This window comes from Perissodus microlepis, chromosome 11 (genome assembly GCF_051167445.1).
Source record: "Perissodus microlepis isolate ML-2025 ecotype Zambia chromosome 11, ASM5116744v1, whole genome shotgun sequence".
NCBI lineage: Eukaryota > Metazoa > Chordata > Actinopteri > Cichliformes > Cichlidae > Perissodus > Perissodus microlepis.
Window position 1 is genome coordinate 12046906 of NC_140471.1, and position 19533 is coordinate 12066438.

Below are 19533 nucleotides of genomic sequence, written 5' to 3' on the forward strand. Positions count from 1 at the left end.
CTAACAACCTCAGTGCTTCCTAATCCCAAAAGTCTTCTGGTCCTGTGTTCCAGAGACGCAAATTTAATGTAGTTTTTGAAAAATGTTTGTGTCCAGGAGTCTCAAAGCTCCTTTCCTCATCCAATTAGTTTGTCTCCCTCTAGTGGTTTGCATTTGTGCAACAGCACGGTTGGGATCTCTACAGAGACCTTATGATAAATTCATGGGATAGATTTCTTTTTCATAATGGAGAATTATTAATCACAAGCAGAATCACAGCTGTGGATTGTAATTTAAAAAGAGCAAAGTTGGGCTGTCAGTTTACCCAGATGCTCAAACTTTCACAGCATGGAGCAATTAGACGAGTTTCCCTTCAGCTGAGCTCACGTCGGGCTTTGATAAAACATGCTCCTGGAGTCGGTTGAAAAATTCACTTCATGAATTTAAATGTGCCTGGAGGTTTTCGCGAGGACTTTGAAGATAGACACCTCTTCTGAGAAGAATTTCACATCTTTCTTTTAAAGACATTTAAAAGCTGAGTGTTTGAAAGCTGCCCTGAATGCAGAGTAGATTCTTGCAGTGCGGTGCCTTTACATTGAACCCCAACGGTTAGAGCTGAAAAGTGTCATGGGCAGGTTTGTGCTTGTACCTGATCTCCCTGGAGATTTGGCTCACAGGGCATTACGGTGTATTCAGTCGAGATGTTAAGATATTCCTGCTGATTGAGCACTCTGGCAAAACTGGCAACAAATCTGTGCGCGTGTCTGCGTGGGCGCTTGTGTGTTGTGTATTTTCTTTCTTTTTTTCTTTTACCTTGAGTTACTAGTGCAAAGGTTCAAATCCAGGCCACAGCTAGATGAGAAACTGAAAGGGGAAAGTGGCTGAATACCCAGGGACTTAATCATTTTACTGTGTTTTAAAATAAGAATCAGTCCTATAAGTCTGCAGCACTCGCACCCCCAACCCCACTGTGTGTTGTTGCACTTATAGGATACCTATTATGCTGATTTCCACCTTTAGATTTTTAGGTATTTGGGCACTTGAGTTGTCTCAAAAACCATGAACTTTTTGAACATGGTTTTACAGCTACTCTATTAGCTGGAGTGAGTTTCAGCTGACAGTCACAGTTGCCGATCTTTTAAAGTGGGGAAAAGTATCCATAGATGCCAAAATTGTTGTTTCTACCAGGCTGTGAACATGCTTTTAAATGCTAAAGTTGGACATTTTAACACTGAGTTTATCGGGGCTGACTTTTTATTTTTAATATTTATTTATTTTGAAGTCGCCTCTAAAGGAACTGATTTTTTTTTTTTTTTTTTTTTTTTTTTTAAACTGCGTTGGCTGTTTTAGCTCCTATCACTTCAAGGCCCCCACCCTGTAAACAAGTATAAGGTTTTAAAAAAGAAATGCAGAAAAGGAGTGGACTGGTACTCATATAGTGCTTTTCTATTTAAGTTAAGCACTCAAAATTCTGTAACTAAGCACTTTAAACCTACCTCACACACTAATGAATGTACAGAGGCAAGATGCTGAACTCAAAAAGGTTTGAGGAGCTAGGGTTTGAACCACCACCTACCTTCTGAGTGGTAGATGAGCCACTCTACCTCCTGAGCCTACAGAAGAGCTTGGACCGATCTAAAACATATGACCTTGGCCCCCAGTGCAAATTTCACATACACGTTATTTGAAACCGCAAAGTTAATATGCGCACTGGTTCCCTTTGGTGTTTGTCGATTTGTTGTAGTTCTTTTCATTACACAAGCAGTTCATGCCATTACTTTACAGGAGCTCATGTCAGGTTAATGGTAACTCACCGGTGTGTTCTGCCATACCTGTGTCTTTTAGAGGATGATGTCGACTTGGAGGCCCTGGTGAATGAAATGGACTCTTCACTGGAGAGCCTGTACTCCTCGTGCAGCGGTCCACAGACAGAATCGACTCCTCTGCTGCACAATGGACAGACCTCGACGTCACACAGCCACCACCATCAAGCACATCAACACAACCAGCCACGGCAGGGACAGCACTCACACGGGATAAGCCACATCTCCCCAGAGCCGCCCTCCGCGTCTTCAGACTCGCCTCAAACCAGCCTCCGACGGTCACAGCCGATGCACATCAATGCTGTCAGGTAGCTGCTCAACTAGTTTCATCTCCTCCAGTTATGAGCTTTCTTTTTTGTTTGCTTGATGTGATAGTAAACTTAACTTTTAGTGTTAGAGTATGGGTTTAAAGTACGGACTGAAGGAAACCTATAAAGAGAATCTATTATGCCCCCCCCCCCCTCTATTCTACATGGCCAAAGTTTCAAATTAGGTCAGTGTAAGTCGTTGTAATCTTCATAAGCCAAAGGCTCAAGCTTCAGACTGCTCTAAATATTTGGTTTTCCACAGTGACGGCAGAAACAGAAACTCCATGTACCTCCTGTTCAAAACTTTTGTGTGTGAGGCACAGCCAATCAGATGAGAGTTGGCTTTACAGAAGGGGAGAGGGTGCTAAAAATGCTTGTTTGAGGCAGTAGATGAACTGAGGGGCTTTAGTAAGTACCAGGAGCTGGATGGGAGTTCAGGCTCCATTTAATCTGAGACATTAGGTTTCAGGAAATGTTACACCATCTTTGGGCATCTCATTCATCATCTGTTAACTGTCAAGACATGTGCAATCATTGCCCTAAAATAAGTAAATTTAAAAAATGCTAAAAACAACAGGGCTATAACTGCTCGTGCACCCACAGAATCAGCAAAAGTGTGGTAGTAAACTTCAGCCACAAACTTCTTTCAGCCTCGTTTTTATGCGTTTGCCACATGCGTAGCCGCACAGCAAGACTTCAAACCCTTTTTTCTCTCCAAATTTCAAAAGAGAATTTTCACTGTACACCATCATCCCTCCACACCCACTCGATAATTGAGCATAACGGTTCCTCCTGGCTCCCGATCTGTAACCCCTGTATGACCCGTTCCTCCCTTTCACTCCTCTTTTACATCAGCCTGCAAAGGCGAGAAGAAGATTCTCATTTATTTAAGTACCATGCGCATATGTCTCTTTCAAATTAAACCGTGCTAAACCGCATCCTCCTCGAGGCTGCACTCATACACGCTGGGAGAATAGAAGTATAGCTGCGTGCATGCACCGCAGAGCTGGTGTCAGCTCCCATTACTCGCCTTTGGACTATGTGACAATAACACAGGAGGGGAGCATCAGGTAATGGAGTATTCTGTCTTATGAGCGCTCTTTTTCAAACGCACAGAAGCAGGCCCTGAAGTTCTTATTATTCAGGACTGACCTCTAGATAACCCTGTTCTCCGGCTCAGATGGGAAGACATCAAAAGGGAACGGGCCTTTTGAACTCGCTGGGTTCTTCGGAGCAACAGAGCTCGACTGAGGAAGAGAAACAGAGGCTAAGCAGTCTTCCACACATTTATTTATTTGTAGTTATTAAGCTGGGATTCCACAAACGGACTCGCCAATTTAAAAAATACTGAAAGTAATGGTTGATTGGCTGTCAGATAATAATTTGAGTCTTACACTGCATGTGCCAAATTTATATATTAAAAAAAAAAAGAAATCTGCTTTAAAGCGATGTCTTGATTCATCATTGATGTATTATTAATTGAAAAAAATTAACTAGCTGGCTGGGGTGGCTCTGTGATTTACACTTGCTTCAAGACTGTTCATTACGAGCAGATCAGACAGAAACGGGCATGAGGCTGAATACTGTACAGCAGAACTTTATTAATTCTAGCTGCCTTTCCTGCACGTATTTCACAGCTGTCAGCAGCTCTGTTTTAAAGTTTGCTTCTAAAAAGGCCGTTCCAGGTCATGGACTTGGACTAAAGTTTTTTTTTTGTTTTTTTTTTGGTAACCATAATAATAAACAAACATAAGCTTAAACCAAAAGACATGCTCTGTTCATCAAACCACTTTACACGTCTTTATCCGCCTCTTTCTTCAGGAGATTGCAGGAGCAGGAGCAGCAGCTGAGGACGTCATCTCTCCCGGCCATCCCCAACCCTTTCCCTGAGCTCTGCAGTCCAGCTAGCTCACCTGTCCTCAGTCCTGGGTCTCTACCACCTGGGGAACCTTCCTCGGGCAAACATGTAAGTAAAATTCACAAGTTTTTTTTTTTGTTTTTTTTTTCTTTCGCCTTTTTTTCACCAGTTACTCAGCAATCTGTGGATTCATGACTGGATATAATACTGGTAGCTTAGCTGTAGCATTTGTAGCTCAGGGTTTCAGCTTCCGGGTAACAAGGAAATGACGTCATTCACGTAGATTACTGATTGGCAGCGCTAACTCGAAATTTCTAGTTACTTTTAAGTCTAAATTTTGAGAAATAACTCGAAATTTCAAGTTATGGATCCTTTTTTTTTTTGTGGCGGAAACGGGCTTCCATACTTTACATGTTAATCTCTTTGCGTTTGGATGTGTTGGATCAAAAACATTTTTTGTCTCATTGTTTGGGAGAGCATGGAAGATGTTTTCCCCTCTTGAAGAACTGGATGTGACACATTCACAGACCTTTGAGTCGAATGTGCTTCAGTCAACAACATGAAAATAAATCAAAGTGCTGTATTTGTTTTGAAGGATGCAGATTTTAAATATTGTGAATCATCTGTATGCTAGCCATGTCAAACATTTGGGAAAGTCTCCTGGCTCACATCTGCCCCTTTTTTTTGTTCGTCTGAGGCATGTTTATTGCTTGCATGTGATGACACTGTAGTATACAGTGCACATGCTTTCAAGAGGGTTTGCGGCTCGATTTAAGGAAAAAAGTGAGATGTGGACTGGAAGCGCAAGAGGCACGCGTGTGTGTGTGTGTGTGTGTGTTTGTTTGTGAGCATGTGTACCTGCACACATGGCTGAATGTTGGCATGTGTGTTTGTTATGTGCTGACAAAGATTTAGGGACTCTTCTGTCTATTCCTGGAAGCTGGAGTCTCTCTATTAACAAGGTTAATGATCTTCATATGGAACCAGCCAACACTGGTTACAGTAACATAGCAGTTTACAGTAATATGGGGGTGGACTATTTCTCATAAATACTCTGGCTGCAGCTCCTGCCTGTTCTGGTACGAGATCACAGACTCTAGTTCCAGCTGAGTCGTTCTGAGCCCTCCCTCAAAAAACAAAAGTTGTGTGGAAATGTTCTGAGCTTGAAATCCTAGATGTGCCATAAATCCAGGTACCTTGTGAGGCAGCTGGATTCTCATGAGATCTGCAAGATTACGTCTTGCCCAGGGTGTAGCCTATGTGCTTGTGAGTGAACCACAGTTGAGTTCCCTGGCATCCACGGCTGTGGTTTTTTGTTTTGTTTTTTGGTTTTTTTTGTCTTTTTTTTGGTGTGACGACAGTCAAAAAGGAAACAAGCTGGACTGGTGTACACTGCGCTCTAGCATCAGTTATAGCAGAGTTTCTCTGTTTTTGTAAAAGACAAACAAAAAAAGTGTCTTTCCCATAACTGGTTTTGAAAGAAGTTGAATTTATCGTCTGTTTTCACTGATACATTTTATCGAATTAGTTTTAAATTATAAAAAAAATGTTTTATTTTATTTTTTTGTCTGGCTTTTTCAAAACTGTTCCAGGCACTGCTTGCCAAGCTCATCAGGTATCAAACACACCTTGGTAAATCATCGGTCATGTGGTTAAAAAGATTAATGTCTCACGAGGACTTTGAGTTTCGGATTAAATTGCTAACTGTGCAAACATTTTGTCTGTATGTTAGTAAAGCAGGCGTATTGGGTAAATATTCGAAACCACTTTATTATAGTGGGTGACTCACTCTGCATGTGAATGTTTTTGATGTTTTTTGTTTTTAATTCCCACAGAGCGTGTTAAAAATACACATATTAAATTAAATATTCTATGCAGAGTGTAAAGTGCGGTCTTGGGGAATGTGGAGAGGAACTGGAGTTGTTACAAACCAACAGTTTCCACTAACATTGAAGCAGAGCTGCTGTGATCTGACGTGTGTTGTTTGTGTCGAGCATTTTAACAAGCAATGATTTAATAAAGCGGCAAAAGATTAAAGCCTGACTGATTATTAGACTTTTTTTGTATTTTATTTGTATTTTATTTTTTATTTTTTAATTTTTTAATTTTTTATTATTAGACTTTTAAGGCATAGACCAATATTTGGTGGGGTTTTTTTTTTTTGTTGTTTTTTTTTTCCCCTTTCCTCCAATATTCAGATACATCTGGCAGCATTTAGTTTTTCCCTACACAGCTGGACATAAACTGGGCTGGGGTTGTCTTTGTAGGAGAGGAAATTGTTGAATGCCTCAGGTGGACAAACTCTATTTCCACACCCATAACATGGTTGAAGGGTCGTCTTTACTTTTAATCTTTTAAATTGTAATTTACCGACTGTAATTGCTGCTGTGATTCATTAGCAAATGGCTAATTACCAGCTGATTATATTGGCCCTATGATAAATCAGTCTGGCTCCTAATACTGTTGTTCTGTATATGACAACTCCAAGCTAACGTTTTGTTTACATCTTTCACGTGCTGTGTAAACATTTAATTTCATCATGAAGTGTTTGTCTTGTGAGACTGGTTTGATTTTAATTATGAGAGATCTGTTTGCCAGTCATAATTGAAGGTTAGCATGACGTGCTTAATCTCTGCTATACATATACTGAGACTGTAATAAACCTTGAACATACCCATAAAGATAAACAGTCCTCCCCCCACAAAAAAAAGACCAACAGGACCTTTTACAGGTTTTTTACAGATCACCAAACTTTTACAAAGAAGAGCAACTATGGAAAATTTAACTCCTTTTGTGTGTTTACAGTGCACACACTTTTGTAAACGTGCAAACGTGCTATGCATCCGTCCATGCATACGGGTATATTTGTTTTTTAGATACATGTGTGGCTGCATTCACATCCGCCTCTTTCTCTTTGTGAGTTCTGTAAACTATTTACAGCACTGGCAGTGTCTATCCATTGTTGATAGCAATGGAAAGTATGTCTCATTGGAAATTTGATTCAGCACCTTTCCACTAAAAACTCTCCCATGGAGCAATCTCATCTCACACCAGTGCCTATAAGGGGGTCCAGTTTCGGAGACGATGGCACTGCTTTCTTGTGGTATAGTGGTTCAGATCCATAAAGAAGAAAGTGAGTTGTTTAGGTTTGACATGTAGGATGGTGAGCATGTAAATTATTGCACCTACTTTCCACAACTTCTAACCTTTTATCATTTAAACCACATGTGCCCTGTTGTGTGCCTTTTTTCTTCTTTCTGCCCTTTCTTCTGTCTTTGACATTGTCTCTGTGTACTCATCTGCATGTCCTCCAAATACTAAATTAAAGCAGCCAATCTGCTGTGGAGAAGTTTCTGTTTAGTTTACAGAATTTTCCGACCTCCAGGCGTTTTCTGACAGACTCATACTTCTGTCTCCTTACTTCAGCCCTTGGCCTCCGTGCATGAGGATGTAGTGCAGGGCTGTCAGGAATCATTGGCCACGCAGTTTGACACAGCCATATGATTCGCAATTACCCACCCAACCCCCCAAAGCCACCCCCATCTCCCAACCCATTCCCGTTTTCCTCCACTTCTCAATTCTCAGCTCTCCTCTCACAGGCTTGGTTTTTTTTTTTTTAACTGTACACTCTGAAATACATGGGCTAGTGTTTTCTTTTTTTTTGTTTTTTATTTTATTTTTAATGAACAGAGATCAAATGCAGTGTTCGTGTAAAGCTTTAGTCGGTGATGGTGCATGAGAATCATTAAAATAGGTTATTTCAAGAGCTTCTGGATGATCAACAAAGCTGAACTATCTAGCTTTTATGTAAGATCACTGACACTTAACTACTGTGGCATTGGGAACCATGTAGGACAGCATGTATGCTTGTGTTATGGGAAATCCTCTAAGAAACAACAGTAGTGCAGTCATTGCTTGGTGGATGCTGTGCTTCTATAGTTATCCCATTCATTCTGGAGTGAAAGCACTGATTTGGTCACTGGATAGCCAGATTTTGTTGGCTTCAGCATACCCTGTATGTCCTGTAGCCCTTTACTCCACATTATGGCAGGCTTCTCTTGTCTGTTTCATTATCATCCCAATGGTTGGTCTGGGTTTTTTTTTTTTTTTTTTTTTTTTTTTTTGTGTGTGTGTGTGTGTGTTAAACTGCATCTGTCCTTTTCTCTCTGTCATCATCTCTTGTTAGGTCTTTACTCCAAGCTTTTAGTCATCCAAAAATCCACTTGGTCTTAGCTTGGCCCTAGTACTTCCAAGTGTGTCCTGTGACAGCTTAGTTCTGTAGATGAATACTCATTTGCACATGATGATATGACAAGCCCAGAATAGCTCATAGTGCCAGACAAGCTGGGGAAGATTGGTTGGCACTAATAATGTGCAAATGGGCTGTTGGTTTTCAGTGTCAGCATCATGTCCAGTTGAGCAAGTCGGATTAAATAAAATTGTAATTGCTGTGTTTTTTGTTTTTTTTGTTTGTTTTTTTTTTTTTTTTTTTTTTTTAGGCCGATTTAAGAAAACTGACAGTCTAAAATTTCATCAGTGTTCTAGCATGAACGAACACTGGCTATTCTTCAGATATAATTTGTTCAGTGTTATAAAAGTATTGCATCTGATTATGTGTTTTCTGAAAGATAACAGAGCCTTGGATGTAAAATCACCATCTCTATGCAAATATTGCATCTGGAAATACAGGCCACTGACTAACACCGGCCTCACAGCCCATTGCTAGTTTCAGTCAGCACAAGTCACTTGGAACAAGTGAGGAAATGTTTCTCCCACTGAAAACGCTACATCCAGATGAATAGAGACAACTTTTTTTGGGACCTTGCTACATGCTTTTATTTGCCTTTTGCCTTTTTCCTTTAGAGATGCCTTCATGACATAGTTTCAGAAAAGTTTTGCAAACATTCCTTAAATATATTACTCCACATTGGCATGAAGACATCACAAAGTTCTTGCAGATGTGTTATCTAAACATCTGCGATGTGACTCTCCCATTCCACCACATCCCAGAGGTGCTGGGATCTAGTGACTGTGGAGGGTTAAAGTCATTGTCATATGCAAGAAATCATTTTGAGATGATTTGACAAATTGCATTAACCTGCTGGAAGCAGGATTCGGCAACTGGAACGGGTGTTGTCAGCAACAGTACTCGGGTAAACAATGCTCAGTTGATAAGTCCATGAAAACATCCCCCACACTGTTACCCTTTCCTGTTATTTATGCCAAATTTGGACCCAACTTCCTGTATCTCAAGGCTGATCAGGACAGGCAAAGCTTCTTCACTCTTCTGTTGTCTAAATTTGGTGATCATTGAATTTTAGCCTCAGTTTTCTGTTCTTAGCTGATGACCTGAAGTGGACCTTGGTTATAACTAGTAGTTATTTTAGTTGCTGTTGCCACCGGTTGAGGCATCCTGGCCTCCTTCTTTCCTCTGACCATCTGCTTGTTCCAGAGAACTGCCATTGGATATTTTCCCTCTGACCATTTTTTGTAAACGCTAGAAACGGTTGTGTGGGAAATCCCAGCAGATCAGCAGTTTCTAAAATACTCAGACAGCCCATCTGGCACTAAAAACAAGTTACTAAAATCACTTCCCCCCCCCGCCCCTCCATTCTGATGCTCAGTTTGTGCATCAGCAAGTCATCTTAAAAGTCCAAAATTCACACATTTTATTTCATTCTTTGATTGTTTGTTTTCAAAATATTGATTAAAGAAGCTTCAAAATAATGGAGACTATAATAATATGTAATAGTGTTACAAGGTGTACTGTTTATTCCACGTATAAATGGATTGTCATTTTAATAAAACTCAGAATTCTTAGATGTCCATTCTGTTGGTTGGAGGAGGAAAAAAAAAAGGCAACAGTATTTAACCAGAAACAGCTGATGTATAAATAAAGGACATCAATCCATCCCACCTCTCAGCACTCAAACAAGGCATTCCCTGGCTGTTGCTTTCATGAATGTTGAAAATGCTCCAGGTCAAAGGGCAGATTTTTCCATTGTAAACTCAGAATGGAATGCTGCTGATGCCCAAACTGTTGGCCTTAATGTGTGGGAACATCTGTGGCTGTGCGCAGCTGTGCGTGTGTGCGAGCATGTATGCAAAAGTAGAGGTCTGTTGGCGAGGAGGGTCGTTTTTGTGTATTTGCACGTTTCTAGCGCACGTACGGCTGTCTTTACGATAGGGGATCTGTAGGTTTGTGAGTACTCGACAGTACGTTTATGTGCGCGCATTCCCGTGTTCTGCAAGCCGCACTGTGCAGAGATCAAAGGTGATGCAGCGCCAGAAATCTGCTGGCTCACTCTTCCAGCTGCCAGCCTTGCTTTTTAAGTGGATCTTAAAGTAAAACATGGAACACACACATACAGACACTTGTTGTATTCTGCAATCACTGGCGAGTTACATTTATACATTTGTGGTGTACGTGTGTGTGTGATTTGTACTGTTTATACCAATTGAATTGTTTATGTCTTTGTGATTATTTGTAACTGAGACTGGATGTTTTATTGTGCGTGTGTATAGACATGTGTGTTTGATGCATGTCTGCCTGTTGGCCTCATTATTCCTAACATTACATCTAGCCCTGAGCTCAAAGTGCATGTGCGTGCACATGTTAGCTGATGCTTTTTGTGGCAGGAGTAAAAATAAAATGCAAGGAGCGCAGTAACCCTTTGTGAGAACTCGAATGCCTACTTGCTTATTATTATATCTGTGAAATGTAATGATTAACCCAAGTAATCAAAGAGTTTTGCAGTTTCTTTTTTTAATTTTCTGCTTTGCTGATGTAATCGACTGCATTAAAACATCCCAATATCTCTCATATTAACCTCCTGTATGGGCGTGGCAAAGTAAAAGTAATGTTCAATGGTAGGATTATCTTTTAAAGAAGGAACCTGAAAAGGCAGAAGTACCAAACAGACACTTGGGTACACTTCTGAAAATGTAGAGAAACCCAATGAGACATTTGTCCTGCAAATTCTGTGTGTATACACAATGAATTAAGTGAGTGGATTTGCAGTATTCAGTGCTGCAAAATACAAATTGTTTGGCACCCGCTGAACAAATACAACCTGGAGGGGAGCCAGCCAGGTTGCGGTCGAGTCTGGAACATCTCGTGTGTCAGCACCGCATTTATCCCGAGCCACTAAATGGAAACATGTCTCGGCATGCTAGTCCCACACATGGATGAACGGGCACAAATGTGCACACACAGCCCGTTTAATACACTGGCATGATTAGTTGGAGTACAAACAATAGTTTAAAATTGGGACTCGGAACAGAGCAGCTCATCTTATTTCACAGCTCGTGTAATAATATCAAGGGAAATGCTTAGAAAATAAAATGACTCACCATAATAAAGACCTCCTGAGATGAACTTGGTTTGTGGAAACAGCCCTCGTTTATTAATATTATGCTTCCAGCTAGACTCATGTGATCATTACTTCTCAAAGTCATTCAAAGTTTTTCTTTGGACACTGGTGTTTTCTGTCCAATCATTATGGCTGCCCATTTTCACTTAACACTGCTGATCTATCAATCATTAAAGCATAAAAAGTCAACTCATAAATAATCCCTAATTCTAGAGATGAACCAGTGTTGTCTGCACATACACAACTTGGGGAAAGAACCACATTTAAATTGTATCTTTAGGCACATTATTACTAGCAGCCTGTCACACATTTGTTTCATTTCTTTAGTTGAATCTATGGGAGAAAAAACTATCGCAAACATCCAGTTTGACAGGGATAAAGTTGTTGCTCTTTTGCACAAACAAGGTGATTTCCAAACTGAAAACCTGACAAATCTTTGTATTGTTTGAATTGTATAATACAATTTGAGGAAACTGGACAAGTCAAAAACGACAGAAGTGGCAGGCCTTAAAAAAAAACCAAAAAAAAAAACAAAAAAACCCAAACCATCTACAGCAGGTGGACAGCTTCTTAAAGTAATTTCTTTCAGAAATACGAAAAAATCCAACAAAGACCTGATATTTGTTGAAGCATTGTTGTTAACAATATTTAAAATAATCCCATATCAGCCATGGTGCTGCAGTATAATTAAAAGCACATAAAGTAGAGCAATAAAGGTTCAACTGGAGGTTTGAGATAAAGTGTTTTAAGTACTTTTTATTTTGAAGTTCAAGAGAAAGTGAGCAAGAACATGTTCGTTCTTGAGTAAGCCCAAGAATGAAGCTAGACTATCGCTAAACCAGAAGAGACCTCCAAGTAAATACTGATCTCTTTTCATCCCAGCTGTCCCACTGTTTCATCAAAGACTTACGTTTTAGTGACAGATTTAGGAGGCATTTACTTTTTGGTGAGATTTGGTCATTCCTTGGGGTTTTGGAAGAAAGCTCCAAGCGTTGCATATGATTGAGTTGTTTTTACTACCCCTCAGTATTAATTTTAACTGAATAATTGTCTTTTAATGGGAGCATGGTGAGACCACCCAGGCACTGGAGGATGATACACCTTTAAGGGTCCATCTTTCACTCCTTGTCCCAGAAGCAGTGTAAGATTAGAAGCCACATTTCTCCCAGCTAAAAGGGTGGGATCATATTACTCCCACAACTAATGGGAATCCCTGATACTGTTTGCTTTCTGCTCCGTTTCAGTCTATACGTGATGGTCTGTGTCAAATATGTGTGAGAATACTTTCATTCATCAGATTATGATAACAGCTTAACATGTAGTGCATGAAGCTTAACTATTTTTACATCATCAGGCCTTTTCTAGCACAAGGTTTTCAGGGTATGTTTTTCTTTCTTCTTCTTGCACACATTTCAAGGTGTATGTACAGGTGTATATATACACATGTCCGTTTGTTTATATCCGTGCGTCGCACAAAGACAGCTGTGTGTTGCTGCCTGTAGGCATTTTATCTGGCTGAAGCTGAACAGAGCTGTTGGACTCATGTAGGTCATGAAGACTGCATTTCCCTCTCTCCTAGCCTTCCCCCGTTCGCTCGCTCTCTCCCTCTCTGTCTCTGACTGGGGAAAGTAGGACAGATCAGATTTCAGAAACTGCTGCTGTGGAAAGGCAAAAAAAGGAGAGAAGCGACAGGAGTATGAGGGAGGAAGAAATTAAAAGCTGCTAAGAGGGATAATTTAAGTATTGTTAAAGGGTTTTTTCAGTTATTTATAACATGGAGACATTTGATTACATGAATTTGGTTTAATTTTTTACACTAAAAGCATAACTTAGCAACATTTATCTCCCTAGATTGCAACAGACTGTTTGGATTTTTACAGACGGTGGTTAGCACTGTTGCCTCACAGCAAGAAGGTCCTGAGTTCAATTCCACCATCAGGCCGGGGTCGTTCTGTGTGGAGTTGGGATGTTCTCCCGTGTTTGCATGTGTTCTCCCCGGGTACTCCGGCTTCCTCCCTCTGTCCAAAGACATGCACTTAGTGGGGTTAGGTTAACTGGAAACACTAAATTGCCCATAGGTGTGTTTGTGAGTGAATGGTTGTCTTTGTCTATGTGTTAGCCCTGTGACAGACTGGCAACCTGTCCAGGGTGTGCCCTACCTCTCGCCCTAAGAGGCTCCAGCGCTCCCTGCGACCCTGAAAAGGATAAGCGGAAGCGAATGGATGGATGATTGAATGCCACTAGAACTGCTTTCCAAATCGAGGAGACTGCTCTTAAGTAAAAAATAAATGGCATGGAAAAGACAGTTATGTTAGTTTGTTTTTGTTTTTTTTTACCTATAAGCATCACTTGGAAGCTTTAACTTGGAAAAATGTAGACGATAGGGAAAATGACAAAAAGAAGGGAAACGCTGAAATCAACCAGCCTTCAGACCAACTTTTTTTCCCCTTGCTTAAAGACTCTGATCCAAGAAACTTAAGAGACGAGTGCTCGACTCAAAAAGCTGGCAATGGGATTTGTGTCAGCAATGAGATGGAGAGAATGTTACAGACAGACACTGTGATCTTGATGTCTCCAGAGAAAACTCCCATTATTGAGGACAGTTTGTACAGAACGGAGGCACATGCTGTGATTCCTCTGAATGGGAAATCGTTGTTTGTACTTGCCTGTCATGCTATTAGTCTCTTTGTTTTTTTTCTTTAATCAATCATGCTACAGAGACCTGTAGCTTCCTCTCCCTTCTGTAGCGTAAAAATGTACTTAGATTTTATAAAATTGTATGAAATGCAAATGAGAGGAATACACTCACATCAGCTGGTCATTTCAACTTTGTCCAGGGTCACAGTTCAACACTGTCACTGCTTGCCATACAACAAGTGGACCATTCTTGGTTTAGTGCCAAAATCATACTAATGATGTCATCCTTTGTTCATCCAATTCCACCACCCCCTCATTTTGCCCTCCTGCTGTAATTGGACAGTGTGTCCAAATCAGCAGTGGTCTGAAAGCACATTTGCTCCCCAGGGTTTGATGGCAATCAGCCCTGGTGCACAATTAAGCATTTACTGCCACTTCTAATCCTGTTGGTAAAATATTTGGCTCCATGCGGGGTGTTTCTCAGCAGGTAGTCACAGTAAATAGGGGACTCCGTTCTTGCATCGTGGTAACCCAGTCTGGATGGCCTTCACAAAAGTGTGTTGCCATAAACTGTGCATGTTCAACCAATTTTTAATAGTATGCCACTAAAATTCAAATGAACATTAGTAAATTGCATGGATTTTTACATTTTTTGGTAAGCATAGTTTCCTCTAGTTTTCTTATCAACTCTTTTGGCATTAAAAATACACAAAATAACTGACTACACTGTAGCTGTATTTCGGCAGTGGTTTCTTTTGTAGCACGTACTGAATGAACAGTTCTGTTTTACTCAGTCTGCTTAAGTTTACGAGAGACAAAACTAACGTAACAGCTAGCTTCGAACAAGACCCACGCTTTATATAAAAAAAAAATAAAAAAAAAATAAAAAAAAGATTACACTTACCAAATAAACCCACTCTCTTTTACTACATGTTAAATTCAGTCACGTTAATTACTTCTGTTACCGTGACCACATTTTATTGCCACTCCTGTAAACTCGTATTATTGTGTTTCTGTACTGACTGTGGTTTAAAAATAATGCATTTAAAAACCGGGGCTGTGAGTTTTCCATTTAAAAGAAACAATTTGCTTTTAGAAAAGCAAGACTATAACAATGGGGTTTGTGACAAATAGTCAAATTACAGTAATTGTAATTTTACTTGACACGTTTATCAAGTTCATTTAACTTGGCTGCTTTTATAACCCACTAAACTTGAATATGACTTTGACCTAACTAATAAAGTCCAGATGGGGTCTGAGGTGCTTTTAAAATGGCAACTAACACTTTAGTTGAAGTCAAAGTATAAAGTACCTTCCCTCTACCTTCATATTCCTAATATTAATCTCCTGTGGCTGTTAAATACTGTTTCTTATCCAAATGTCTGACATAAATTTTTGCTACATGGCCTGCTTTGCTAATTAAATTTGACTCAGTTCGGTTCTGGAATCCTCCAAGCTTTAACTTTGGGTCTAAATGGGTGTTAAGACTCCATTGTTTACAGACAGAGCAGGCTCTGTGGGCTAACTAACTGCCCAATATAGAGTGTATAGTCTTCTTCCTGGCTGCACAGTGGCAGAGATGGCAGCTTGCCACCATACTTACATGTGTACAGTTACTGTGCACTGTTTCCTTCTTTGCTTCTCTCTATACATCAGTCCTCTTCATCCTCTGTTTTCCTCCGTCTGTCTCTTGTCCAGTAAACTTTTTTTATTCTTGCCTTCTGGACTTTGCCCTATCCTGGCTCTGCTAAGCCCAGATAGGCCCTTTTATATCTTGGGTCTTAATTGGATGGCGAGGGACCACTCACTATCCTTTCTTCGTGAGTCAGCAGAGTATTCTTGGCTAATGCCTCCCACTTATGCTGACTACAGGCATTGACCAGGGATGGCCAATTGCCCCAGGCTCATTCAGGTTTTTGTGCCTCCATCTCATCATCCAGACGTCAGTTTCCAGGAGCGCCCTGGACCACACACAGCCCTGCATTACAGTCAGAGGGGCTTTATAAGGCGTACTTGTTAATGGGAATATGGAACTAGGGTGGGTCGTGTGAGCCAAATCAGCCTATCAATGGCTACAGTTCTTCTCTGGCAACATGAAGGGGTTTTGTAAAACAGAGATGGCAGTTATACAGACGGGTGGCAATTAAAAGAAAAACCTGAACCCTTGACCCTTTGCTGGTATAGTTTTTGTCCACTTGTGTGCTTAGAGGGAAAGGCCACTGAAAATCACTTTGAAGTTGACTTGACCTTTAAGAAAGCCTTTTATCAGTCTTCAGAGCTCAACCTGTAGAAACACATGTGGGATATTAGACCTACATCAAAGAAAATGGCAGTCGGCACCATCATCAACATGACACAGCAAGGCATATTGAAGCTATTCTGGTGACCTAAAGCCTTACTAAGGCAATACATTCAAATGTTTGCATCAGCATTGATATCCACACTAACTTCCGTGCACCAGGTGTACAAATTCTCACCGACAAAGTGGTTTTGCATGGTTTCAAATCCATCGGATGTTGAATTTAAGTGCAGGAGTTTTTAATAGTCAGTGTTCATTTGCCACACCCGCAACATCCAGAAATGATCATACATGGACCCCTTCCAAAATTACAAAGATAAAACTATTTAAAATATACATAGTTAAAAATGCCATAGTTAAGTAGCTCATGTAATCCAGAAGGTTGAGATCATATCAGTAATGACAAAGAATAAATGAGACATTTTATTTCTAATTTATCACTTATCTTTGATTACAGTGAATTAAATATGGATGTTGTTAGCGTCGTCCCCACTTTCCCTCCTACTGTTTTATGAACACCGACTCCTCTCCTATGGCACAGCTGTCGTCCAGCCTGCCATTTTTTTACCTTCTAACAAAACTTCCTGTATGTGTTGGATCTTAATGTGTGCAGGCTTGTGTGCCAAATGGCTAATAGTCTTTAGTAACTCTTGTCTGATGTAATGGCTTGTAATGTGTACGTAATACCAGTGGAACTATTTATAGAGCTGCAGCCAATTCTCAGAGATTGATGTGAGTGTGCGTGTTGGCTGCAGGGCGTGCACACACATGCTTGTGTACATATTTCAGCTTTGCTTTGACCCAACTGTACTTCTCCAATTTGTGTCTAGCTGTATCTTTGGAGAATTATGCATGTATGTTTGTGCAGAAACTGTAATACAAAAAAATGGGTCAGTGTATATGAAGATGCATATATGAACACATCTGGTTCCGGTCTGTCTGGATTGTGGATGTGTGTTGCTAGAAGCTTTCAGTCTCTCCTTGGGGGATTGCATCACAGGGCAGCTATCAGACCTGAGTCATCACAGAGGTTGAGAGGCCCTCTGAAAGCTTTCCTTCCTCTTTTCTACTATACTACACAAATTTCTTTTGGTCATACAGTTGTATGTTGTTTTTATGAACACTAAGGTATGACAGAAAAGGAAAATTTACTTTCAAACCAAGCCACACACTCTTGTAGCTCATTGGTGTATTCCTGACTGTTTTAACAGTGAAACATGTCCATGTGTTGGTTCTTTAGTAACATCAAAACAGATGCTTTTCCAATAATTCATGCTGTTCTTGCAGATGCTGGTTATTATTTTCAGTAGTTAATCCCAGTTTTAGCTTCATGTGTCTAGAAAGAAACACAGGCTCAAATATAGACATGCATTCACTTGAATTTTTTAGGTGGTGCTGACGGTTTTACGATGTCTTAATTTGACAAGGTCGAAGTCTATTAATGTTGTTAGTGATCATGATTGATTGATTGATTACAACTGGAAGTTTCTCTATGCCAGGTAAGGGTTTGTTGGACAGCACTCAATGGACTGACCAATACTCGGAACAATGGGAACGCCCAAAAACTTTTAAGTTTGAGTGAAACTTAGAGCTGCCCACATCATAAAGACAAATGCTTTTTGGCAAAGTTTTCTGGTCAGACTAGACAAAGACTGAGCCATATGGCGACAATGACAAAAGGTATGTTTGGAGGAGTAAATGTGAGGCTTTCAAACCTAAAAACACTGTACTGACTGTTAAGCGTGGTGGAAGCATCATGTTCTGGGCCTGTTTTGGCACTAATGGAATTGCAAAAAGTAGATGGAATCATAATTATTCAACTTTACTTCACATCAGCAGGTAGATGGTCGAAACCTTGACACCATTGGTTTTTCCAACAAAACAACAATCTCAACACTCAACATTAGGCTTCTTGAGTAGTTTTCTCAAAAGCTGACTTCAACCCTGTTGCAAAATTTGTGCACTGTACTTAAAAGCCAGGAAACCAACCAATTTAAATTAACTCAATTCTGCCAAGAAGAGTGTCCAAATATCAAGCCAGATTTATGCTATGAGCTTGTTGATGGTTACTAAACTTACTAAGGGATTTTAACAAAATATTAGTGGAGGTCTATGATATGAACAACTTTGACCCTGTGTGGATTAGAGAAAAGGCCATCAGTCCAGCAACTGGTGATTTCTGGTTGATTTGCATAGGTGTGTGTGTGTACCAGAGTACCACCAGCCATGCATGGTTTCAAAAAGTATTTATTTACTTGGCAGTTTTGTCCAGTTTTAGAGTGATCTTAATAAAACAGGTGCACAGTCATAGAATGTAAATTGGCAAAGATGGTGATACAATGCTTTTAAATGGTTAGAGTGCAAAGGAGTTCTAATTTACCAAAAGAGCACTTTTGTTGACCCTCACAACCCTATTGTGCAAGGTTAAAAAAAAAAAACACAAACGCACTACTAAACAGTTTGATTAAATGACATGTATGATGCGTGCAGCCTTCCTGGGACTTTCCTTGCTTGCCAACAAACTGTGACGTATGCATGGGAGTGTGTCCTGGTCTCAGTGAGGGTGAATGCAGTGACAGTGAGGGGGGTGTGTGGGAACAGCTGTGCAGGCTAGAGACAGTTAACAATAGAGAGCTTTCATACTACACATTCTGCTGCAGCGTGTCACCAGACAGTCTTTCTTTCTCACTTCCCTCTGCTTCCCACTCGTTTTCCTTCACATCTCACATCCGTCTGTCTCTTTCTCCCTATCCCACACACACTCCCACATACTTGCCACTGCCCATGTTCAATCATACACTTCTCCCTCGCTCGCTCACTCTCCCCCTGTCTCTCCTCTCTCCCAGCCTTACTCTTTCCCACTCCCTCCCCAAAGTTTCCCGCTACCACTTTAACCACTATTTCCTCCTTTCTTCCGAGGAACTGTGCTCATTTTGTCATCACACCTCACCCACACATGTATAAGCACACGCATCCTGCTTTTCCCAGAAGAAGTAAGGGGGGGGGGGAGGGGAAGTTACTTCAAGGACAAGGTAAAGCTCCTCTTGCCTTTCCCAGACGGGGTGTGTCAAAGCTTTTGTCTGTCTGATGCTATATTAAATATCAGAGTTGAAAGGAGTGGTGTGTGTGTGTGTGTGTGTGTGTGTGTGTGTGTGTGTGTGCATGTGTGCAGAAGTCTCTAACTTTTTTGTTCTTTAGAGAGAAAGAATGTTGGCACAAAGCAAGCCACTACGGGAGAAGTAGGAGGTTGGAGTGC

The 19533-nt window shown here is 40.5% G+C and overlaps 1 protein-coding gene across 3 annotated transcripts in view; it reads left to right on the forward strand.

The window, feature by feature from the left end:
- grb10b (growth factor receptor-bound protein 10b) overlaps positions 1 to 19533 on the forward strand; it is a 64001-nt gene that overhangs the window by 29500 nt on the left and 14968 nt on the right. For all 3 annotated transcript variants that reach the window (XM_084942786.1, XM_084942785.1, XM_084942784.1), the window contains exons 4-5: positions 1825 to 2110; positions 3932 to 4076. In XM_084942786.1, coding sequence (XP_084798912.1) covers positions 1825 to 2110; positions 3932 to 4076 — 431 coding nt within the window. The remainder of the gene's footprint in view (positions 1 to 1824; positions 2111 to 3931; positions 4077 to 19533) is intronic.